The sequence below is a fragment of the Triturus cristatus genome, chromosome 7, assembly GCF_964204655.1.
Source record: "Triturus cristatus chromosome 7, aTriCri1.1, whole genome shotgun sequence".
In the NCBI taxonomy this organism is placed as follows: Eukaryota; Metazoa; Chordata; class Amphibia; order Caudata; family Salamandridae; genus Triturus; species Triturus cristatus.
In genome coordinates this window covers 91,441,488-91,468,779 of record NC_140590.1, presented here as the reverse complement: position 1 = coordinate 91,468,779, position 27,292 = coordinate 91,441,488, and the positions used below count along the sequence as shown (strand labels likewise).

At 46.0% G+C, this 27,292-nt stretch overlaps 1 protein-coding gene across 1 annotated transcript in view; it reads right to left on the bottom strand.

The window, feature by feature from the left end:
- Positions 1 to 8,665: 8,665 nt before the first annotated feature.
- Positions 8,666 to 27,292, bottom strand: part of LOC146808896 (phospholipase A2 inhibitor gamma subunit B-like) — a 193,170-nt gene continuing 174,543 nt past the window's right edge. Inside the window, exon 5 of the mRNA XM_085615708.1 lies at positions 8,666 to 11,632. Within this exon, the coding sequence (XP_085471834.1) occupies positions 11,505 to 11,632 (128 nt within the window). The 3' untranslated portion in view covers positions 8,666 to 11,504. The remainder of the gene's footprint in view (positions 11,633 to 27,292) is intronic.

The following is a 27,292-nucleotide window of genomic DNA, read 5'->3' as shown; positions in this document are numbered from 1 at the left end:
CACTCTAAGCTCCTCCACTCTATTCCCCTCCACTTTATGCCCCTCTGCTCTATGCCCCTCCATGCCACTCTACGACACTCTACACTATGCTACGTCCCTCCACTCTATGCCCCTCCACTCTACACCCCTCCACTCTAAAAGCCTCCACTCTAAAAGCCTCCACTCTACAATGCTCCACCCTACCACCCTCCACTCTGCAACCCTCCATGACATTCTACAGCAGTTCACTGCACTCCATTACACTCTACACCACCCCAGTCTACAGCACTCCACTCTACGACACTCTACGACTCCCTGCAACACTCCACACCATTGTAGGGCATTCCATTATATGTCACTGTACTCTATTCCACTCCACTCTAATCCACTCCAAACCACTCCAACCGACGCTCCTCCGCTGTATGACCCTACACTCTACATCCCTCCACACTATGTCCCTCTGCTCTATGACACTCCACTCTACCACACTGCACCACTCTATGCCACTCCACTTTACATCACTTTACTCCACTCTACAACACTTCTAGACTGTTCTCAAACTGGCTTTAGAGCCACCAACAGTACAGAGGACACTCTCCTAGCCATCCTTGACGACATAAGATCATTTACGGATCAAGGTAAGGCTCTTGCCCTGATCTTATTGGACCTGTCTGCGGCATTCGACACGGTCTCACATAACCTCTTGTTGAAAATTCTCCATGAAAAGGGTATTCACGCTAAAGCTCTCCAGTGGCTTAACTCCTTTCTGAGGAACAGAACTCAGACAGTACAAATGGGCCAGTTCTCCTCGAAACCAAAAAACATCAGCTGTGGTGTTCCCCAAGGAGCATCTCTGAGCCCAACACTTTTTAATGTCTATGTGTCATCTTTGGCACCGATAAGTAGGAAATGGAGCTTCGGCATCTGCTCCTATGCAGACGACACACAGCTGATGATAACCATAGTAGACAGGCATGAGGACACTAGGGTCAAGTTAAACAACTGCCTCTCAGAGATGGCAATATGGAGGTCCGAACACTGTCTTAAGTTAAATGCAGGGAAATCGTAAATACTGCTTTTCGGTGGAGCTAATTTAATTTGGGAGACCACATGGCGGCCACAATCCTTGGGAGATGCCCCAGCGCCCAAACAATGCACAAAAAAACTCGGTATAGGCATCGACAATACCCTGTCCATGCAGGATCATGTGCGGGTTCTGTGTGGAAGAGGTTTCGCTATCCTAAAATTCCTAAGAAGGCTTTTTCCATGGATTCCCCTAGAATGTAGATGGACGGTTACACAGGCATTACTCACAAGCAGATTAGACTACGGTAATGCACTGTACGTAGGCATGGCAGACTACCTTTTCTCACACTTACAAGTGCTGTGAAAGGCGGCTGCTAAGCTTGTGTGTAATAAAGGCAGATTTAGCTCAGCGTCTGCATGCATTAAACAGCTTCACTGGCTACCTATGCAGCAAAGAGCAAGATTCAAACTGCTGAGTCATGCGCACACAGCACTGCATAACGTTGGACCTAGAATTCTCCAGAATAAAATCGAATTCTACATCCCTACAAGGTGCTTGAGATCACTACACCAAGCATTAGCTAGGCCCAAGCGTATAAAGAAAGTCAGAACAGGTGGCCGATCATTCTCATACCTGGAGGCTAAACACTGGAATGAATTATCTCTGGACCTGCGTCTTGCTGAGAACTATGTAACGTTCAGGAAAAAGCTAAAAACTCAGCTTTTTCCGATGACATAAGTGTGAGCAGCTGAAGCCCCCCAACATAACCTACTACACGTTCCGCTAAACAACGCCGTGATATCCGCCAGGATGAATGTTGCGCTTTACAAATACAAATACAAATACAAATACACTCTATGACACTCCACTCTAGTCTAATCTACTCAACAATGCTTTACTCTCTCTATGACACTTTAATCCATCTAATGCTAGACCAATCCACTCTAGGATACTCCACTTCAGGACACTCCACTGAATGACACTCTACCCACTTCACTAGATCCCACCCCACTCCATCGCACTTCACTCTATCCCACTCCATTCTACGACACTCTATGGTGCTCCACTCTGACACTCTACTCTACGACAGACTATGCAACTCCGCTCTACACCATGACACTCTACTACACTCTATGCGCCTCCACTCTACACCGCCTACTCTATGTAACTCCACTCTATAACACTCTATACTATGCCACTGTACGCCTCTCTACTCTAGAACATTCAACACCACTCTACCCTAATCTTTGCCACTTAACTCTAGGCCAGTCAACTCCACTCTACGTAACTCCACTCTAGGACTTTACTCCACTCTATGCCACTCCACTCCTGTGGCCCCACGGCTGGTCGCTCATCACCTCCTGCTGCTGCCTGCTGATTACGGACGCCTCCTGCTGCCTGTATCTTCGCGACTGCTCCTGCTGCCTCACGCTTGCTCCCCCGGTCCTCTGCTTACTCTGCCTCACCGCCGCCGATGACCTGCTGACTCGGTAGGTGCCCCCTCACTCGCGCCTTCTCCCCCGCCGCTGCCCCGGTTCCGCTTCTTCCTTTCCCGCCGCTGACCCCTGACCCCGCCCCCACTCTGTGCCCATTGGTCTACCGCCTCCCAGCTGACCCCCCCCCTCCCGGCTCCTTACTTATGACGCCCCCTCAGCGACCGCGCAGCGGACGCGCGCAGCGGGAGCGCCGAAGGTGCGCCAAAGGTAAGCCCGTCTGCGCCCATCCGCGCCTGGACCGCGCCCAGCGCCAGACCCCCTGGCCCCCGCGTCCGCCAACCCCCCCGCAGGACCTACGATGCCGCCACCCTCATCGCACTCAACACCGCCCGAGCCCCCGGGTGCTACCAAGCATCCCCGCGACGCACCCATGGACCCTTCGCCTGCCGATCCTGCAACTTCTCCTGCCTCCGAACCGGCACCGCACCCATCAAGACGGACAACAGCAACCACCTCAAGTGCATCCTGATCAACACCCGATCCGTCCACAGACACGCCGTGGAACTCTGGAACCTCCTCGACACCGCATCTCCAGACGTCGCCTTCCTCACTGAAACCTGGATGAACGCCTCCTCAGCCCCCGACATCGCCATAGCCATCCCGGACGGCTACAAGATCATCAGGAAGGATCGCGTCAACCAGACCGGAGGGGGCATCGCCATCGTTCACAAAAGCACCATTCGCATTTCGACTGACTCCATCGACGCATTAAACGCCGCCGAATACCTGCACTTCCAGATCCACACCGACCCCAAGACTACCCTCAGAGGCACCCTCATCTACAGACCCCCGGGACCACGCGCACAGTTCTGCGAAGACATCACGGACTTCATCAGCCCTCACGCCCTCCCCTCCACCGACTACATCCTCCTCGGGGACCTCAACTTCCACCTGGAGAACAACAACGACCGCAACACCACCGCCCTGCTGGACAACCTCGCCAACCTCGGACTCAAGCAACTGGTCAACACCCCCACCCACTACGCCAGCCACACGCTCGACCCCCTCTTCTCATCCAGCAAGCACGTCACCTTCAGCCACTCCACTGGACTTCACTGGACTGACCACAGCTGCGTCCACTTCAGCTACAAAAAGAACACGGTCCACCACCACCCGGAGCAGGTTCCCCACAGAAACTGGAGCAAGATCACCGTCGACCAGCTCGCCACCTCCCTCAGCCAGAACCCACCTGTCAGGACAATGGACCCTGACACAGCAGCCCTCGACCTCACGCAGTGGCTGACCTCCTGTGCCGACGACCTCGCCCCACTGAGGAACCCACTCACCAGGCCCAGAAGCAAGAAGGCCCCCTGGTTCACCGACGAACTCAAGGACTCCAAGAAGGCCTGCCGCACCCTCGAGAAGGCCTGGCTCCTCGACAAAACCGCCGACAACATGACCACCCTCAAACTCGCCACCCGCAGACATCACCAGCTCATCCGCACCACCAAGAAGAAATCTCTGAAGGAACGACTGGACAAGAACGCCCATGACAGCAAGGAGCTCTTCAACATCGTCAAGGAGTTCTCCAACCCCAGCACCGGCAACAACGACATCACTCCCTCGCAGGACCTCTGCGACTCCCTCGCCTCGTACTTCCACCGCAAGATCGCCGGCATCCACAACAGTTTCGGCGCTCCACCCCCGCACCCATCGGTCGAACCTACGCACCCCGCCGCCATCCTCCAAACATGGACCGAGGTGACCCCCAAAGAAACGACACGCATGATGAACACCATCCACTCCGGATCCCCGACCGACCCGTGCCCCCACCATGTCTTCAACAAGGCCGCCTCTACCATCGCACCCCACCTCCGAGACATCATCAACACCTCCTTCGACACAGCAACCTTCCCGGAGAGCTGGAAGCATGCCGAGCTCAGCGCCCTGCTGAAGAAACCAACAGCGGACCCGACCGACCTCAAGAACTTCCGCCCCATCTCGCTCCTGCCTTACCCCGCCAAAGTCATCGAGAAGGTCGTCAACAAGCAACTGGCTGCCTTCCTCGAGACGAACGGATCCCTCGACCCATCGCAGTCCGGATTCAGAGCCAACCACAGCACCGAAACCGCCCTCATCGCAGCCACCGACGACATCCGAGCCCTGCTCGACAACGGTGAAACAGCGGCACTCATCCTCCTAGACCTCTCCGCAGCATTTGACACTGTCTGCCACCGCACCCTTGCCCAACGCCTCAACGACACCGGCCTCCAAGGGAAGGCTCTGGACCGGATCATCTCATACCTCTCTGGCAGAACTCAGAGAGTACGCCTCCCTCCGTTCCGCTCTGAGGCAACCAAAGTCATCTGCGGAGTCCCGCAAGGATCGTCGCTCAGCCCCACTCTCTTCAACATCTACATGAAACCCCTCACTGCCATCGCACGCCAACACAACCTCAACATCATTTTCTATGCCGATGACACCCAGCTGATTCTCTCACTCACCAAAGACCCCAACACCGCCAAAGCCAGCCTACACGGAGGGATGAGAGACGTCGCCGAATGGATGAACATCAGCCGCCTGAAATTGAACACGGACAAGACGGAAGTCCTCATCCTGGGACCGTCGCCCTCCGCATGGGACGACTCCTGGTGGCCCCCGGCCCTAGGCACCGCACCCAAGCCAACAGACCACGCACGCAACTTGGGCGTCATCCTGGACTCCTCCCTATCGATGACCAGACAAGTCAACGCCGTCTCCTCATCTTGCTTCCACACCCTCCGAATGCTCCGCAAGATCTTCTGATGGATCCCGACCGAGACCAGGAAGACGGTCACCCAGGCCCTCGTCACCAGCAGACTAGACTACGGAAACACCCTCTACGCCGGTACAACAGCCAAGCTTCAGAAGAGACTTCAGCGTATCCAGAACGCCTCCGCCCAACTCATCCTGGACGTCCCACGACGCAGCCACATCTCGAGCCACCTGAGAGGCCTGCACTGGCTCCCGGTCAACAAGAGGATCACGTTCAGACTCCTCACCCACGCACACAAATCCCTCCACGACCTGGGCCCAAGGTACCTCAACGACCGCCTGACCTTCTACACGCCCACCCGCCAGCTACGATCCGCGAATCTCGCCCTCGCCGTCGTCCCTCGCGTCCAGAGAGCCACCGCCGGAGGAAGATCCTTCTCCTACCTGGCGGCCAAGACATGGAACTCCCTGCCCGTCCACCTGCGGCTGACCCAGGACCACCTCGCCTTCAGGAAACAGCTCAAGACCTGGCTGTTCAAGCAGTAGCAGACCCCCTCCCCCAAGCGCCTTGAGACCCTTCCGGGTGAGTAGTGCGCGATATAAATTCCATGATTGATTGATTGATTGATTGACTCACTATATGCCACTCTACATGACTCCACTCTATGCCAATTCACTCCAATATATTACACTTTAAGGTGCTTTACTCCATTCCATGCCACTCCACTTTATGCCCCTTCACTTTATGACCCTCCACTATGCGCTCTTCCACTCTATGATGGTTCACACTACCACCCTAGGCTATATGACACTCTACCCTACACCACTTCACGCCACTCTACGCTCCTCCACTTGACACCCTTTTCCTCACTGGCCCTCCATTCTACACCCTTCCACTCTACACCCCTCTACGAGAATCCATCCTACGACACTCCATGCCCCTCCATTGTATGACACTTTATCTAACTCCACTCGAAGCCCCTCTATGCCCTCGAACCCTACCCACCTCTATGCCACTCAACACCACTTTATGCCAGTCAATACGGCTGGCTATACCCTACTCCACTCTATGACACTTTAATCCCCTCTAAGCTATGCCATTCCTTTCTATCGCCACTCCACTCAATGGCAACTCAATCTATGACACTGCTCTCTACAGCACTCTATGACGCTCCACGTCATGACACTCCACTCTATTCAACTCTACTTTATCCCACTCCACTATATACAACTCCACTCTACAACACTCTACTCCACTGTATGCCAGCCCACTTTATGCCATTCTATGCCCCTCCTCTCTACAACACTTTACTCCACTTTACACCCCGCACTCTACACCCTTCCACTTTACGCCACTCTGCACAATTCCACTCTACTCAACTCTACTGCACGCCACTTTACTCTATGCCACTATACTCAACTGTTCGCCACTCTACTCTACAACACTTTACTCCACTCTGCGGTATGCAACTCCATTCTCTGCAGCGGCACTGCCTTCCATGCTCTGACATCCACTCCACTTTCTGACACTCCACTTTATCCAACTCCACTGTATCCCACTCTGCTGTGTGACACTCCACAACATTTTATGCAACCCCTCTCTATGACACTCTACTCCACTCTAAGCCCCTCCACTCTACAACAGTTTAATCTACTATACTGTATGACCCACCACTCTACAGCCTTCCACCTAATGCCACTCTGCGCCACTCCACTCTATACCACTCCACTGTATGACACACCGCTGGATCCCACTCCACTCTATCTCACTCTATAACACTATTCTATGCCACCCCACTCTGTGACGCTCTAAACGTAACCCTTCCACTCTTTGCCACTCTTCACCATTCCACTCTACACCACTCTACTGTACGCCACTGAATGCCACTCCACTCTACGCCACTCTACTCAACCTTTCACCACTCTACTCACCTCTATGCCACCCGACTCTACTCCATTTCACTTTATAACAATTTGCTCCACTCTACAACACTTTACTCCACTCTTCCCCACTCTATGACAGAGCATTCAATGACACTCCACCCTACAGCACTCCACTTCACAACACTCCACTCTATTCCACTCTACTATATGACTCTCCACTCTAAGACACTCCACTCCATGACCCTCCACTCTATAACACTCCACTCTACTCTGCTCTACCTTATGACACACTACTCCACCATACCACAACACTCTACACCCATTCACTCTTTGCCCCTCCACAAAGTCAAAGCAATATAAATGCTCTGCATTTCTGGAATAAGCATTAATCTCTAACAATTGCCGTTGATGTTTACAGCTTACTTGCAAAGAACAATCAAATCAGTTTATATTGTGTTGCGTGGTATTGTGCCATCATTCTTTGATTGCATATACAGATCAAAGGTCAATAGTCAAGTATTCTGGGATTTGATACTGACCCAAATTGTTTTTTATCAATGTTATTAAACCACTAACAATTTTTAGACACATAATTCTAAATTCAATAGCTTCATGTCAATAATTTTGTATTTAAATAAATAGTGAACATGTTAATTTGAATGATAAATATTTGGATAAACATAGGGTTATGCAACTATTACTTTGAAATGTCTGTCCCTTCTACTGTTTGTGTGTGTATCTGGTGAGCAAAGTGTGTTTAAATCCAAGGTGTGTTTAAGACTGCAGTACCACCTCCTGTCTACATGGGTAGATCTGAGCAAAAAGAAAGACACTCTTAATGAAACATAGGTGCCCACAAGACAATTTGTTAAAAAGTTGTAACAATTGACACAGTTGTTCCTTAAGTCATTTTTTTTCCATTTAGAAGACGTTGCCTTGTGGGGACCTGGGTTCAGGTCACTACAATGCAATCAAGTCCCTGCAGTGTGAGTGTGTTATCATACCCAAGTCCCCACAAGGACAGTAACACAAACCCACACCACATACATGCACATGCCCACGCACACATGTACATATGCCAATGACAATCACCTAAATGATAATACCTTTTATATTGTCCATTAAAGCATTTAAGCAAAATCCTAAGTGGCCGATGTATCTGGTCAAAAGGTAGGGCCTGATTCACAAAGTTTAACTAACACTTTTGTGTAAGTTTACTATTTTATTGGCATTCAAGGTAAACTTTGTGAATCAGAGCTTCAGTGTTTATATGAATGGATAGTTGGGAAAGAAGATTTCTATTTGGAGAGAGGACATTGGGAGTAAGACCTGATGTGTGGTAGTCAGTCAGTAGTGTCCTGGACAAATAAACTGGATATTTTATTACTTATGCTAAAGACAATTTTAAATCATTTTTGTGCTGTTTGTAGGGGCCTGCATTTGTCATGGTGTAAACAGCTCACATCTCGCTCACTCAGGCCTTTGGTAATGATATTTTCTGAAGAGGCAGTATGGAGCTAAGAGTTACATCAACATTTGCTTGCCATCCCCATTATCCCACATAAGACGTACAGACTCGGATGCATTCATTTTACAATGAGCTTTATTAATCTACACAGCTCCAGCACAGGCAATGCAATCAGGCTTTAATTGACCTGCATAGCAAAGCTCTCAAGAATGATTTATTGGATTTGAGACTCCCATCATATTGGTCATGAATAAATGCTGTAGTCATCATGCCTAAGTAATTGAACATTAAAATGGGAGCATGGAAGACTGTGGGTAGGGGTTCACAAGGCAGGTAAAGCTCTGGGTGATGTGGAAGAACAGAAAAGAACATTTAAGTCAGTCACAAAGTAGTTTCATGGTTTTCCTTTATAGAAACATCTGAGTGGTTGGCATTGCCTCCAGAATATTTGTTATTTGTGAATTAGGTGACTTTTTCAATTTTATGTCAATGCTTTTGTGAAGTGACGCTAACTGAGCCCCAGCCCTGACAGATATTTAGAGGAACCAAAATGTAATACAGCCCTTGATACCATGAGTTGCAGACTTCCTCAGTGTGGGTAGTCAGAAGTCAATGGGTCTGTGATAGGAGGAGAGGGTACAATCCATACATAGTCACATTAATCTGCTCTCATCAAAACAGTGTGTGGAAGGATGCATACACAAGTTAGAACAAGAGCTGTCTGTGCCAAACATAAACATCTCTCCCTACCCATCACTACCCAAGAAATGTCTATTGTTGACTCAACAAACTCCTTCTTGCAAGACGTTAATGTGGGACTCTGTGTAAACAGCAACATCTTCTTTCAAGATACTGTATCAAATAAGCATTGGTTAATGACTCAAAGGCTCCAGCGATGTAAAATTATTCTATTAGTTAAATATATGAGTGAACAATAAAGTGGTGATCCAAACCTTAGCTCTTTCATACTTTTATATATGAAGTGGTTGATAACAGTTGAACATCCATGGATAGCCAGAGAAGATGTCATAGGGCTGCCAAGAAATATCAGAGGGCCTACTGCAGAGGGCACACACAAAATGTCAGATGACATGATGGTGATTTCAAATGGCCCAGTATAAATATCATACGGTCCATTGAAGTGCCGTTTGGCATATTGTCATTGTTGGATAGTTCGCTGGAAATTCCGAATGGTCTTTAAAGGAGATCGGATAACCTAAACGAGATGTACCTATACTTCCAAAGGTTGCATATGTCATATCCAGTGAATCTGAAAGAACCGTTGTTGTGTACCCTGACCTACAGGAGCTGTCAGATGGCACACCAGAGGTATCAGGTAGTTTACTGGAGATGTTAGATAAGATGCCTTACTGGAGATGCCTGATGCCTATATAGCAAGTTGGCTATATCAGCTGCTGATCAGACAGCTGAGATGAGACTTACCAAAGATATCAGATGCCCTACTGGAGATGATAAACGGTCCACGGAACATGTGTGGTCACCTACTATTAACTATAGATAGTTCTGTCACGTTTTCATATGTGCAAACTGAGAAGTCAGATGGCCTTGTCGTGAAGTCGGACCACCTGAAATGTCAGTGGCTCTAGTGTTCTAGCTGGTGGCATCAAGAGATGCCACAAGCCTACCATAAAACAATTGAGTGTGTGAAATGCTGAAAGAGCAATTGCTGTCCACCATGTATTCAGGTTGTTTGGTGGGTTGTGAGATATGAGAGATAGATTCCTTAAAGGCAATATTCTCCTTTTACCTGAGAATTGAGTATATCATTGATTTTGCTCAATTTGTAGATGTGGGACCCACTAACTACCTTCACTCATGTCTCTGAGCCATCCTTCCCTTGAGTACCCAGTTCAAAAGAATTGGTTGTAAGAAGAGGAGTGAAGCCCTTGCTGCCGGGGGATGTGATGGGCCTTCGGAGTTTATAGAGCCTGTTTGATATGTCATACGATCAAACTGTGGAAATGAGTCATGACATTGCAAGGGGAGGCAAAGCTGCAATAATATGCCTTCTCTCGGTGAGGCATATTGGCAGTGTGTACTCTGAAGATCTTTAGGCTGCTACCTCCAGGGTGGACAGATGAATTCTATGGGCATCAAGACAGTTGTTGCGGTCTTACTTTAGGGGTGATTTTGCTAGCTACAAGTCAGGTGGATATATATGAGCGAAGGTAGCTGGAGTTTAGTTTATGTATAGAATATCAGGACATATATTCACCTGTTATGAATGAATCTCCACAGAACAGGGAATAACGGTGCAAATACAGATTTACCAAGTGAAATCCTGCACAATGTCTTGAGATTTAGCTCCTGTTCTGAGAAGGTACTAATTGTGTGTGAGAGGAACAGGTCAGACAGGGTCGGAGGGGAATGTTGCATACCGAGGAGCATCACATGTGTATCTCCTGCCATTGCAGACAGGATGCGGGGGCCAAGGACCTAGGCCTGGCTGCACAGCAACCCTCTACCAAGTGATTTTACTGCTGTATTTACTTCCTAGTTAAATACAGTGCAGTGGTCCTGCAGCAGGAAACAGATGTGGGACATCAGTGCACCTTTGATGAGCAGAGCAAAATTCCACCCAACACATAATTGAGGACTTGAAGCATAAAGCAGGGCTATGTCTGCAACTTGGATTAGTTCCATGAATAAAAGAGGACTGTACCATTCATTTGGTGGGTGTGCCTACCACTATTGGTGGGTAGAGGCATTAAAAAGCACTGTGCTAGCACTGCAACTTACTGTGTGGGATGAAGCAGAATGGAGGCTATGCAGACCTTCGAAGATAAATTTATGTTACCTCTAGTCCATTCCATAAAACCCAATTTTAATAATCGCAGATGCAGGTTCAACTTGCTTGTTTCCTTTTAGCTATAGCACTAATGCAGGTGGCTGGCTAATCATTTTCTCAGCACTGGGATGGGTATGCACATTACACTTAAGAGGCTGATGTGCACTTATACTGAGATGCAGATATGTCCACTTTGGTTCCAGGAAAGAAACGCATGATAGAACAAAGACCGGGTGTGGAACATCCTTGAAAAGAATAGGACATCAGACCAGATCCTGCAAAAAAAAAAAAACATTAAGAAATTTACTCACACATGAGTGTAATACAACGTACACGGTTATCACTTCATTCACTGTGTTACCTACATTTCCTGCAATGTAACTCATTTCATCAGAACGGCAGCATCAACATTGGGGTTAATACTGTTAGTATAAAACAATGGAGATTGTAAATAGAAAAGGTGCAGGTAGATCTCCACAGCTGGTATTGAAACAAGCAAGTATTTAGATTACAAAACTGAGAAAACGTAGGCAATAGGCTATCTCCACCCAGGCACCCAGAATCTGGAACATCATCCCCTGTATCAACCAGGAGCAACATAACTCTTCTTCAGTTTAGGAAACAGCTAAAGACCCCCCTCTTCAAGCAAAATATCTTAGAACCATTCTAAAATTACATTGCATTATATACACCGTAAAGTTCTACAAGATCTAACATTATTGCAAGCAAAATACATTAAGAAGCTCATATAAAATGCTATCTAATACCAACTGCAATACTACATCCACTAAATCCTTATCGAACATTTTAGATCCATATTTACAAAAGATTAAACCTCCGTACATTTTCATACACATATTTATATCGCTTCCAATATGGAATCTCCTTATCTTTTTTGGTTCCCTCATCCACTCCCTATGACCCAATTCCTCTGATCATCCCACCTCCATCTATTCATCTTTTGTGTAATTGGCTCATTTCCTTTCTCTAGTTTTTTCTCTCTTATCTACTGCTCTTATTTCTTATTTCTTCCCTTTTATTTAATCTATTCTTATTCGGATCCATTGTGCATCTGCGCATCTGTCAATTAACATATTACATCTACTATTTGTGTTACGATTTATTCTAAGATAAAAATAAAAATTGCTCATATATCGATAGCTTTAGAATGATTCTTACCCCCTCTTTTATTTGGCCTCGTAGCTGTATTGCATTTATGATGAAGAATGTACACTGTTTTATATACTTTGTTATATTTCAAAAATATTCTGAAATAAAAGAAAATATAACCCATCATAAGGATGGAAACAAAGCTGGTGTCTAGGGATTTTATATCAATTAAATGAATGTTGAAATTCTGAAATACAATACTTTTAGTCGAGGTAGATAAACTTGCTTGTTACTGGAAATAGGAACTTTTAAGTAGTGATGTGAGATGGGCTACAAGTACAGAAGGTAATAAAGACAGTAGTTGACTAGCTTTCTTTAGACTCTCCCACTATACAATCTCCTGTGGCATTCTGTTGACTTGAGTTAAATAGAATATAATATGAGCTTCTTATAAAACATACCCACGACCACCATGAGTGATAATAAATATTGATGAGGTTCCTTTATTCACATAAAATTGTCTCGCTTGCCAACTGATCAATGAGATATAGGCTGTTCTCCACAAGTTTAATGGCAGGGGACATACCCAAGGTATAAAATGAAAAATATCCCATATTTCCCATTCAATCACAAGCTCCAACAATGGTGCAATAGAGTAGCATACGTTTCAGATTTGATTGCTTTTCTGGGCAACTTGGGGAGTCAATAGGACCCTGTTTATGAAGTATTTCAGGGGATCTTTAGCATTTATATTTGTCCAATGTTTACATTGCTTTCAGAGAGGAGAAATATTGCGTTTTGGACAGGGTTTCCAGGTGTAGAATCTTTCCATTGTAGTTGGTAGTATTACAATTAAGATATAAAAAGATCTCTCCCATTTTGTGACAAAATCATTATTTATTTGTTGTTAAGTTTTTCTAACTCTTTGTATATATTATTAGCAACACGTTTGTGTGCAGAGTTTTTTTTCCAGATAATAGAAACATTTAGAGATATGTACAGTGTTTTATTTGCTGATAGTTGGATAAAGTCTCAGAAATGTATAAAAGTCTGCATTTGGAAGTTGTGTTTAAATTGTAACTCAACAAAGGAGGAAGGATGGTTGTCAGCGTGGTACAAATCATTGAGAGTATTAATCCCTTTTGTAGCCCAGTCATCTCACATTAACATTTTTACATATAGTTTTCCATTTCCATAGTGGTGTTACCTTTGAGCCTCGGATTTTTATTGAAATCCACACTCAAGTATTGTGGTAGGATGGATTTAGGAAGCCACATCATCTACAAAGACCAATGACACTGAGACAGGAGTAGTCCGGAGGTATAGGGACTATCAAGATAGACCATTAAGAACCAGCACAGTCTGACACAGAGGACAGTGCTGGGCCTGAAGAGAATTTGATGGACAAAGCTCATACTCAGCCACAGTTGCTTCACTACTTGAATGTACAATTGTCTGCTTGGTGGTGAATGTGACAACAAAAATGGCCCATAAGACATGTATAACTGGGTGTCAAACTATACCTCTGTTTTTATGTAGGCTTATGGACCATGTCAGTGGAAGCATGTGCTCTCAGTGCCCACCCCTTTTTAATGTACAACTGCGGGTGGAGACACTAAATGCAATTCCTGCATACACCTGTACCTAGTGTGTGTAAGATTGCTTTGTTGTAATGTTACTGGATTTGTTTTGGGTAGGGCCAGATGATTGGTTGGAGTAAGGTAGTGTAATGAATTAACTTCAATAAACTCCACCAACCAAAATTATGAAAATGTGGCAAAAGCTGTATTTAAAGTGAAGTGTGAATTTCTCTACTTTTGCTTCCACTTCATGGTGGGTGCTGTTGATATTTATAAATGCTATTCATTTATGCTCAGATCAGAGCCCTTCAGTCAGAAAAAGACTAATAATGTCATACAGCCTACCCTGAGTGATGACCCCAGGATTGTGTGCAGTGAAGGCTTATGGTTCTTGATGTACACCTGGAAGAGTGAAACTGGTGCGATAGAACATCCCTGGGATGAATAACTTTGCAAAATGTCACAGGATAATCTTTAGAAGACAGAATGTCGGGATTGTGTTACTTCAAGAGACCCACTTGGACACATCAGAGCTTTTTAATCTGTCTAGGAAATGGCAAAAAAGTGTTTTACCCATCATCATATTCTACTTTTTCTCGAGAGTAGCAATGTGGATTAATTCAGGGGTCCTGTGTACAATTTCAACAGCCCAAACTGACCTGTAGAGGAAATATGTAGCCTTGCTTTGCATCCTAGACAAGAGACCTCTGTCTGCTTGATGTGTATGTACCATGATATATTATGACATGATATGAACGTAAATTATAAGAGTTCAACAAATGCCCTTCGACGTCAAGGTGCTGTTGTCTCGCTGTGGTGCTGAGTAAGAAGCTGGTTCCAGATGATCCCAGTATAACTCTGCCTTCCTACAGAGTAAAAAGTCAGGGATTTAAGGCCTTCTTGAAGTCTTTGGAAGCCAACTGATGTTTAGAGATGTCCAGGGTAAGTCTTGCCATCACATTCTGAACTCATTTCAGCTTTGCTTGAGTGGCCTTATTGGTCTCAAGGTGGAGAGCATTGCAGTAATCTCTCCTTGATAATGCAAGTGTTAGGGCTACTTTTGTACATGCCAGTATGGAAATAAACTGAAAGATTTTCTTCAGCATTCTAATGATCCAAAAGCAGGTTGATATTGTACGATTGACCTGACAGTCTACTGGCAACTCGCTATCCAGGATAACACCTGGATTCTTTGCTGTGTACACTGGAGTAGGTACGGTACCCGATATATCAGCCCACCAATTGCTATTCCAAATAGTAGGTTGACTTTGAAAGAATAGCACTTCTGTCCTGCCTCTGTTTAACTTCAAATAATTCTTCCCTATCCATATTCAACTGGCATCTCACAGTCCTTGAAGTTGGCTGCATGACCTCTGTGTCTTTAGAAATAGACACTATTATCTGAGTGTAACCAGCATGTGATACACACTGAAATCCAAAAGCATGTATGAGCTTGGCAAGAGTGGAGACATGAATATTAAATAAAGGACTCAAAGATAAATCCTGTGGAACCCCACATAGTAGGGGGAATGGGTCAGAATAAAACTGATTTAAGGTTACACTATGAGATCTATCTGTAAGAAATGAGGTCAACACTTTCAGAGCCCCGTCTTTAATTTCCAGTTCCTGCAGGCGTGCAGTTAGCTGTGTTGGAGAAATGGTATCAAAGATCGCGGTAAGACCCAGAAGGATCAAAGCTGCTGCCTGACCAGCTTCAACTGATCATCTAATGCTGTTCATAGCAGATGCCAAAGATGTTTCTGTTCCATGATTACTTTTGAAACCATGCTCCAATACATCTAATAGACCCTGATCCTCCATATGAATCATCAGGTGATGGTTAAGATGTTTCTCCCGGATCTTAGCTGGAACCAGAAGGAAAGAGATAAGACAATAGTTCTTGAGGTCATTGGGGTTAGGATGCCATTCAGAAATCTTCCATAAATCCCTTAGTTGGCTCTTTCCGACCGAGGGATTACGATGGAAGATTCCCACACCCTTTTTGTGCTGGCCTTTGCGACAAAGAGAGGCTGTGGGAATCCAACTTTGGGGGCCCCCATGGGTGCAAGGCCCCCCAGATGGTGGCCTAGGGGGCACCTATTGTGCTCCCCTGTTGATCCCTGCACCCCGTGTCAGGCACCCTCGGGTGTGTGCCACGGGTTGCAGGGATGAACTGCACCACTGCTCTTTACAATGAGAGCATGCATTCCGTTTGGAATGCATGCTCCCAATGTAACGAATAGGATTGCGACCAAACAGTGTTCGGTCGCATCCTACTTGCTGGGCTGGAACCGACGACAGGAGGTCGTTCAGTTCCAGTTTCCAAACTATGTCGTACTGGCTCCAGTCCGTCCAACATCGTAATCCAGCCCTAAATGTGAAGTTTAAAGGTGTTTGCTATTGGTGGGGTATTCCAGGTCATTTGTTTAATCTTAGACAATCTCTGTGATCAAGGTATTTTACAAAACGTATGGGAAAAGAGATCATATGTAAACATTTTGCAGGGGAACAAAAGGTGTTAATAACATGAGTCTAGTCACAACAGATATGTATAAGTTTGTCCAACAAATGAGAAATTATTTTAATAGTATGAGTGATAAAGATTTCCCTTATCCAATAGAAGCTGGAAACATCAATGGTATTGCTGTGAATTTGATAATGGATTCGGGGGCAAAGCTGACTGCAGTAGCAGAAAAGGGCATGATGAGATATTTAAAAATATTGTGCCTCTCAATCAACCAGATGTAAGACCATACAGTTATGGGGTAAGCCCATCAAGCTGAGAGGATGGAATTGAAATACAATTCTTCTAGGATGATGTCTTGATTTTTTCAAGTTCTCTTGAACAACACTTGGATAGACCTAGGGAAATATAAGATATGCTTGGTAGTGTTTACCTCTCAAGGACCCACAAATATGAATTTGCCCAAACTAAAATAAGTTATTCAACCCATATTGTCTTAGGTGAAGGTGTTAACCCCAAAGAAGAGTTAATCCATCCAAAATATTGTGAGTCCAAGTAAAAAAGATGTGCAGACATTCCTAGGTATGGCAGGATTGTGGTATCATTTAAATCTTAATTTTGGCTAACAAAACTGTTGTCATTTACCAATTTTCAAAGAAGGCAACTCAATTTGTGTGGCCTGCAGATTGTGATATAGAGTTTAAGTTGATTAGGGATAGTTTTCATGAAGTACCACAACTGAGCAGCATTTAACCTGATCTTTCTTGTATGCTAGTTACTGATGCCAGTGAAAAATGCTTGGGAGCAGTTTTGAAGCAGGTACGAAAATAAATTGAATGTACAGTTGCATTAGCATCCAGGCGATTACAAAGTGTGGAACACAAATATTCTACTATTGAAAATGAATAGCTAGTGGTGTTTGAGGTGATCAGAAAATGTAATATTGAGGTTTTCTCAGATCACAAACCACTCCAAGAAGTATTTGCAAATAAAGTACTTGATTCTGGTTCATCTAGAATATGCAAATGTTTTGTGACTCCTCAGGACTTTGAATATGTGGTTAAACAATTACCGGGGGTCCTAAACAAAGCTGAGGATTTTCATTCTCATTTAGAGGTGAGGAGTCATGAAAAGGATGAATCTGAGGCAGAAGGGTGGTCATCTTACACTATTAAAGTGTGTATCTTTATTGAGGAATACATCACAAAGGAAGAGTGGATAAGAGAAATAAACAAAGAAACACCATTAAAGGAAGTTTGTGAATCAGTGAGTAATGATTGGAAAAAGAGATATGAGCATCTTGAACATCCTAAGGGGTTTGAGAAACTGGAGAATGAGCTACCCATACAAGAGTAATTACTACGTGGGTCAAGATTAGTCCAAACTACGAGTCTGAGGTCTCGGTTAATTGATTCTGCCCACATGGACCACCAAGGCATCTGTAGGACCAATGAACAGAGTAGGTTATTGGTGGCCAGAGATGGATGTTACTGGTGGGCAGAGATGGATGTATATGAATAAATAAAATTACAAGATTGTAGTAGTGTTATCAAAGAGATAAGGTCAGGAAGACCAGAACTCTGATAATGTTGTGCAGAGGTCCCTAGGAAGAGGTGTTGCTTAATATAGTAGGCCCCCATATCAGGTGTCGTGAGAAATTTCGTGTTAGTGTTAATAGATGTGTTCTCCCGTTGGCTTAAAGATACACTGGTGACCAAAATGAAGACAGGCTCTGTAGTTAGACTTTTTAAAGAAGACTTCAGGATAGAGAGCAACCAGGCTTTTCTTCTTACAGACAGGGGTGTGCAACTAACATCCTATGAGATTAAACTGTACAGTGATGTGTCCATCATAGGTTAGGCAAAAAATGGGGATCAAGAACTTTCTTCACTGGATTTGCCAACTTGATGTGTTATTTAACTAGTCTGAGGCTTTGGTTGATTCAGCATATTAATTTTACTGTATACGTTCAAACTGTATTCCTCTCAAGACTGTATAACTTTGATTGCTGGTTAAATGTTTTACTTCGGAAAATAAAGTGTCCAAAATAGATTCTAAAGTAATTAATTGATCTATTACTTACCAAAAAACTGAATGTTTGTCTACTTAAATTTAGCGTTATACCTTAGCCAGAGAATTAGGGCCTATTTACTAAAAGGGCTGTATCGAGATTACATCACGCAATGGGGTGCATGCTCGATGCAACCCTAAACTATGATTTATCAGGTCATGCAAGGCCACATTGCATGGCCTTGATTGGCTTGATAAATTTAGAGTAACGCAATGCAGTGCAAATCGCTGTGTTACTCTGCCTCAAGGAGGCATTCCATGGATGGTGCGTTGGTGTTCCCATGCAACACCCATGGATTTTGGAAAGAGACGCCTAGCAAGCTAATTGCTGTTTGTAGAACGTTCCGCTTATTGATCTGGGAACTGTACAGGGGTCTGACGCACCGCTGCACCGTGCCCTTCACGGACGCGAGGGTAGACACAAGCGCTGCGATTTACTTCGATTTTGCTGCTATCTTTGTTTTAATTGTTTGAGTGTTGGGATAATACTTTTAAAATGTGTTAAATCGTGCACTGCCCACTTACTTGCACTCTAAAATACTGAACCACATCGCTATTAGCGAGACGATCACGTGACTCCATTGCACTAGTGCCATCCACCAGGCGCCATCTTGGTTAGCGCTCAAGTGGCTGGATCTATTTAAGAGGGGGAATGCAAGCACGCAGCGCGAGCGCGCCGATGGCGCGCCGGTGGCGCGCCAGAGGCAAGCCCGTCTGCGCCCATCCGCTCATCGGTCGCGCCTAGCGCCAGCAATGCTGCCCGAACTTGCACAGGCAGAATCTACTAGTCCAGCGACTCCCTACTTAACATTGGTAAGAGGTGGCGAGGGGAATATCAGCAGGCTTTGATATGTGGTCTGATTAACAGCAGATCACTGATAAAGCATTATCAGGAGGTTAATGACCTGCTGGAAGATCTGGATCTTGATCTATTGTTTATCACAGAAACTTGGATAAACCCAGACTCCTCAGTGGAGCTGGGATTTGCGTGCCCAGCAGGCTATAAGATCCTCCAGATGCCTCGTCTAACGGGGAAAGGAGGAGGGGTAGGGATAATTTTTAAAGAAAAGTGGGACTGTGCCCCACTACAGATAAACGATATAGTGGGGTATGAACTCCTGGGCTTCACCTTACAGGAGCCTAAGGGGAGAGTGCTGACAGGCCTGGTTTGTTACAGGTCTCCGGGCCTGGATTCCCAACATCAGGCATTATTGGACACTATTGTCGCCTTAGCATTGACACATTCCAGATTGCTATTTTTAGGAGACTTTAATCTCCGGGATACTGGGAGCTCGGGGAACCATTTGCAAGCCCTGAGTCAAACCTGTGAGAATGTGGCCTACACCAGCTCATTCAAGAACCAACTCACCAAGGAGGGCATACACTCGATTTGGTTTTTGCCAAACAGTCTGAGACAGAGGTGCTTAGTATATCACCGCTAAGCTGGACTGATCACTCCTTGATGCAGTTTAGGATAACTTTCATTTAATTTCATTTCATTTAATCTTTATTTCGACATTATTTCAGCCACAAAAGATTACAAATAAAAACAGGCATTTCAACACATAGTATACAATTGTCAATTCATATTATACAATAAAATTCCATAAAAACAAGAATAAGCAATCACCCCTGGCTACTATTCGCCATTATAAAACATCTCTTGGACCACATGGCTATCAGAAACTTCGATAGTGCAAAGACAATATGCCCTGAAGTATCGGTCTTGAGAATTCTCAAAGCAATCGAGCATTTGTCAAAGCCCATGTTCTTGCATAAAGGTACTAACCAGAACTTCCTGGCTTTACTATAAGCAGGACAAAAAAAGAGTATATGGAGTTCATCCTCGTGGACGGCACCACAGCCTGGGCAAGCTTTATTCACGGAGGAGGGCCATTTACTTGGAAAGGCCCTTAGTGGTAGTGTACCATACCTCCATTGAATATAGAGCTTCCTTGCTGCTACTGGATAGATAACATTCAGGAAGTCCTCAAACACATAAGCAGTCTTGTAATTTAAAAATAGTTTTGTCATAATGCCAACTCGTGAATCGTGCAGCCATATGTTGCGTTTGTAATCCCTGAAAGACTTAGTAAGGGATTTACCTGAAACCTCCCTACACGCCTGTTCTGGTTCATACCACAGAGCAGGTAAACCCATTTTCTCCAGTTCCTGTTTCACAAATGCAACCCAAGGTATATTTGCTGCTTTACTATGGCTCAATACGTCCTTCAATTCAAGCCTGTAATTTAGGAGTTCAGGAGTTATCCAGAGCCTCCGCCAGAACCTGAGAGGTTTTAGGGCTAGCTCATCCTGAATGGGACTTAATCCTAGATCTAGCCTTAGTGGTAGGAGGGGTGTACTCTGGGGAAGCGCCAATAACTGTCGCATAAAATTATTCTCCACATTTGGGATTTCGAGCCTGCAGGAGTGCCCCCAGAGTTCCCCCCCATAGAGAGCCACTGCCCTTACTTTGACTTTATAAATATCAAGCAGAGGACTCACTGGCTTAAATGTTGATGCATTTGACATCTTAAGGATGCCCCCCGATAATTGAGACAATTTGAGTTGGGACTTGACCTGTCGGGGGCCCCACGAGAGATTTTCATTTATCGTGACCCCTAGATATTGAAAGGTCTGTACCCTCTCCAGTCTAACCGAGCCCATGATAGGTGTTAGGCGGGTGGATGCCGGGAGATTAAAGATCATAACTTTGTTTTTTTCTACGTTGATTTCTAGACCACGGGAGCGGCAAAAATCCATAAACCCGTTCAATACGCGTTAAATCCCCATAGGGGACTTGGAAAGCAGGAGGGTGTCATCGGCAAACATCATCGCCGGCACCCTCCTGCCTGCCAATCTGGGTGCGTCGTTATTGGGAACCACGTCCAGGTGCGATATTACATCGTTCATATAGAGGCAGAACAGGGTTGGTGCCAAAACACAGCCCTGTCTGACCCCCCTGCAAACTGGACACCTGGAGGACAACGCCCCATTTCTACCGCATCTAACCTGTGCAAAGTTCTGTGCATGCAACCTCATCAATACCCGCAATATTGCATGTGGGACTCCCATATCCAAAAGCACCGCCCACAGTTTCCCCCTAGGAACCATATCAAATGCGGACCGGAGGTCCACAAACACCATGTAGAGTCTGCCACCTTCTACTGTGACCGTCCTCTAGTATAGCAGAATTAAACGGAAGACCTGGTCCATGGTGGGTGTGTTCCTCCTAAATCCGGCCTAAAATGGGGTGAGAATCTCGTGCTCGTCCATCCACTCCTGCAAACGATCAAGAATTAGTCGTGAGAAGATTTTTTGGGGGACATCGATGAGGCTGATGGGCCTGTAGTTGGCTGGGAGCAGAGGAGAGCCCTTCTTGAAAATTGGGATAATCTCTCCTCCCAGCCAGGTTCCCCGGGACCTCCATGCCTCCCAAGATTGCATTGTATAGGGTACAGAGGTAAGGAACCCATATCCTTGGCTGATCCCTAAAAAGGTCGCCGGGGAGTTTATCTAAGCCGGGAGCTTTTCCCGTAGCCAATTTCCCTATGGCAATGTAAACCTTCTCGGATGTAAATTCCAGTTCATCGTTCACAGCAACTGGCAGCGTATGTAACTGTATGCTGTCTAGGCCAGGAGCTGCTGCATATAAGGTCTTAAAATGGAGTTCCCAGACCCCAGCCTCAATATTGGGTTCAATCGCGGATCTGGGCTCACCTGACCCTGTACTGACTATTGCCCAGAATCTGCGCGCATCTTTCATGTCTAGGGAGGAGGAAAGATTAAGCCATCTTTTCAAGTCCCACTCTTTCTTAGCATGATTCATTGTTTCTTTATATAATAATCTTAAAGAGCGGATTTTTGGTTTATCTCTCACATCTTTTACAGCCCCCATGAGCTCCGTTTTTACCTTCCTACAAGAAACATTATACCAGGAGGATAGAGGCACCCTACTCTTCCTGCAAGGGCTGGGCGGGTTAAAGAATTCCAATAGACAGTCTACCAAATCCTGATGCACGGTCAGCATGTTTCCATGCAAATCTGGTGCCAATGGCTGAACCATTATGTCACTGGCCTTCGTGAAGAAAGGTAAAATTGCACTATATAGTTTAGGTAGTGCAACTTGAGAAGCCACCAATTTCCCCCACTTGACCCTACGTCTATTATTGGTGGCTATCAACCCATCTACCATATCTGGGGCAGCTTCATACTCATTAGCCCCTGGGCATGGGAAGTCCATCCTCAGACTCAATGCGTTATGGTCGCTGTCTGCCCTTGGTATCACCTCAAAGTCAACAACCTTCGACCATAGGCGTGTCTCCAGCATAATATAATCCAATCGTGATTCTTGATCTCTCTTATTAAAGGTGCACTTTGAGGGGATATCGGAGGGCGTCCGACCATTACAGGCCCTAATTGAGTTGTTTAGTATGAGGGTCGTGATCTGCATGGCCAGTGGGGACCAGGACCTTACATGGGGAGACTGGCATGGTGGGATTCCCCAATATTCATCCTCCCCCGTTAGCGCTCCCTCGTTCAGCCCTCGCAAGGGCTCAAAGTGACAGTTTAAGTCACCAGCCACCATGTAGTGTGTATCATTACTGAGGGAGTCAAGAAACATGGACAGCTCCCCAATGGTACTAGACTCTTTGGCCACACTTGTCGGGCGGGAGTAAACGTTCACAATTGCAAATTTATAAGAGGTTGGCCATGTCAGGAGGACACACTGGATGTCAACAGAGTTGGTCGGGATAGACACACCATTACTGCCTAAATGTAGCCCAACCCAGATTGTAAGGCCCCCAGATGGACGCCCCTTTCCTCCCCAGCGGGCAGCGATGTTAAAGGCAGCAAAGCCTACTCTGCATTGGTCCTCCCTAGCCCAAGTCTCCTGCAATAAGCATATATCGTTACTATCCACAAAAGAGCCCCACTCTGGACAGGCTAATTTATTTGGGAGACCCGCCACGTTCCATGACATAATAAGCATATGCTTCATATTATCAGGATTATGACGTACCGTGACTACAGGAATGTTATCACTCCCCAGGAGGTTTACGGCACCGGTGATTTCTAGTGATAGTGATGATTTCTGAACCTGGGGTGTCCACCCTGTATCGAGCATATCACTACTCATACTGCTCCCCTGTGGCGGATGATGAGCTCTTAGTAATGCTAGCGCTGAGTGGCTTCCCGTTGAAACCTTAATGGCCTCATTATTATCATCCTGGCTTAGGGTTTTACCTGAAGATTCCAGCCCGGTTGAGTTCAGTCAATCAACCTGATCCAGGCCGCTAAACCTATTATAACAAGGGATAAGGCTTTGGGCTCACAGATTTTGGCCATACCTATCCTTCCCGCCCCTATCCCCTCGCTGGTATGATACAAAAGACCAGCCATCATCCAGATTTCTCAAGTGTTCGCTGGGGTAAAAAAACAAAAGGGGGCGAGCTACGATTTTTGTACCTGGGCTGGATACATTCCAGTTGCAGATGTAGTCTGCAGTCTTTGGGTCCCTGAAATTGACCAATATACAATCCCCAGTAGAATTTTTTGGGGTACGACCTACCCATCCCACCTTTCGAACCATTGATATTTCACTTGTAATGTAAGGGGGAGTGGCCTATACATATTGAGCCAGTGGGTGGTTTTATTTTTCAAGGAACTATATGTCTCAACATTCGAAGTACTTAATTCAGGGACCCCAGTTAGAATAGCCAAGTATGGCCTCACCTCTGCTGGTAGATCAATTCTAGGTCTATTTCTAGGTTCCTCTATCGTGCCCCCATCCATCGGTACCCGCCCATCGTGTCTAGCCGTATCAGTATAGACCACTCCTGCACTATTTGGGACTAAATGCTGATCTGCCCTGGGTCCCACTCCTGGTTTGATTTGCAGTAGATTTGGGGCTGCAACAGCACCCCCCGTGATACAACACAATTACCATCTATTAGATAAGTCGCAGAAATATCTGGTTTGTCATGCATCTCATCCCCTTCAGTTACACTAATTAAACCTCGATCGCCCCGATCTGGTAATTTATTAATGATACTATTTAAGATACCCAATGTACCATGCTCAAACTTGGAGAGTTGACTCTCAATGCGAGCAAGTCTCTCTTCCAGCGGACGAAGTGAAACACACAGAAGTGCAGAAATTTTCAAACATAAAGAATCCTCCCCTGGTGATGATACATCCGTAGTTGCAGCCGGACCCTGCGCAATGCCTGCCCCAGGACTTTCTTGTTGTAGGGGTGGCACCTGGCAAGGCATATGCCCTGGATCCCTCTTCATCCTTGGAGCCAATTAACTGTGTGCTGTTACTGCAGCATTTAGATGGTTTAGATGGTTTAGGTGGTTTACGTGGTTTAGATGGTTTCGCTTTCCTAGCTCCTGCAGTGGGGTACTTCTTTTTCGATATCACACCCGTGCCTTTTCCCCGAAGCTGGCGAGTATTTGATCTCTCCGTAGTCTTGGACGGAGTGGAATCACCCAAGGTCACAGGGGACCCCTGCTTACTCAAATGACTCAAATGACCATGAGGGGAAGACTCATCCAAATGCTGTGCTAAGGATTGGTTATACACAGACATTTCAGGGCTATCAGTGTTCAAGTCCTTAGTGGCTTTTGGTGTGCGAGCATTTGCATAATGGCCCATTGAAGACCTTTTGGCCATAGCAAGATCCTGCGAAACTCTACGCACCATCAAAACAATGCCCTGGTCAATCACGGAGTTAGCTCTCAGTATAAAATTGTCCAGGATGCCCGTTAGATTACCATTAGGAGCTTTGTTCCTGCACCCCTTCTCAGCCATGATTCGAAAAACAAACACACAAAAAAAGAACTTCTAGAAAGAGTTCTGAATCGGTAACGACACAGTACTTACAGGACGTTTTTGGAGAAGGATCAATTTTCCAAGATGGCCAAAGAGAGGGGGCCCGGTCCATTCTCCTCCGGGTTCAAATGGACTACAAGAGACCCGGGCCGACCCGGGCCGCACAGCGGTGGGCCTTCACAATTGGGTACGTACGGGCAGAGGGCGGGAAGAGGTACAGCTGCACCAAGTTACAGGTTACAGGGCTGCTGGTCCTCGCAGTCCCGTCCCAACACTCCCCCCGTGGTACGTAGCACAAAGTCCGGAGCAACTTCAAACAGAATGAAATGAGGATTCAAAGGCACCAGAGAACATAGGACAGAAGTAGCTACGGCAGGCGTAACCAACCGCCCAAGTAGCGGTATCCGTTAGCGGCTGAGCATCTCACCTCTCGCCGGCTCTCCAATGTGGGGGGAAGAAGGTGAATAGCGCTCCTACGCGCGGATATGGCAAAATAGCGGCCCAGGTGGCCTCTGAAGTAGGAACCTCACGAAAGCTCTTCCGAGGAAATGGGCAATGTAGTTGCGGTACACGCGCACCGTTATCCGGCGTCCTGAGAACGGGCAGCCGCCCGGAGTCCTCTCACTTGATGACACGCCCCCGATCTCCTCGTGACAGCACAGACTCATAAATTGGTAAGAAAGAAAGACTAGCGCCAGCAATGCTGCCCAAACTTGCACAGGCAGAATCTACTACTCCAGGGACTCCCTACTTAACATTGGTAAGGGGTGGCGAGGGGAATATCAGCAGGCTTTGATATGTGGTCTGATTAACAGCAGATCACTGATAAAGCATTATCAGGAGGTTAATGACCTGCTGGAAGATCTGGACCTTGATCTATTGTTTATCACAGAAACTCGGATAAACCCAGACTCCTCAGTGGAGCTGGGATTTGCATGCCCAGCAGGCTATAAGATCCTCCAGAAGCCTCGTCTAACGGGGAGAGGAGGAGGGGTAGGGATAATTTTTAAAGAAAAGTGGGACTGTGCCCCACTACAGATAAACAATATAGTGGGGTATGAACTCCTGGGCTTCACCTTACAGGAGCCTAAGGGGAGAGTGCTGACAGGCCTGGTTTGTTACAGGCCTCCGGGCCTGGATTCCCAACATCAGGCATTATTGGACACTATTGTCGCCTTGGCATTGACACATTCCAGATTGCTATTTTTAGGAGACTTTAATCTCCGGGATACTGGGAGCTCGGGGAACCATTTGCAAGCCCTGGGTCAAACCTGTGAGAATATGGCCTACACCAGCTCATTCAAGAACCAACTCACCAAGGAGGGCATACGCTCGATTTAGTTTTTGCCAAACAGTCTGAGACAGAGGTGCTTAGTATATCACCGCTAAGCTGGACTGATCACTCCTTGATACAGTTTAGGATAACTATACCCAGAGCCAAGCCGGCAGGAAAAAACCAAACTACTTTCCTGTGGGGGAGAGATTGGGCAAAACTTTCAAAAGCGGGCCCAGCCCCTCTCTTTCCTAGACAGACTTTGTTTAATCCAGATGAGGCAGTAGAGGAAAACTATAATAGATATAGTAACCTCATTAACAATGTTCTTGAGGGATGTATTCCAAGGTAAAAGCTCAAGGTTAGGAGAACGCCTTCGGCCCCCTGGGTCAGTGAGGAGCTGAGAGTGTTACGCTCGGCTCGCCGACAGGCCGAGAGAAGGTGGCGCAGGTCTTACCTAGAAATAGACAAAAAAGCTTCAAAATCAGTACAAGCTCAATATAAGCAGGCTATTAGGGAGGCCAAGTCACAATTTTACGCGCGCTCCATCCTGCAGGCGCCTAATGGCACAAAGGCCCTCTTTAACATTGTAAGGGACCTT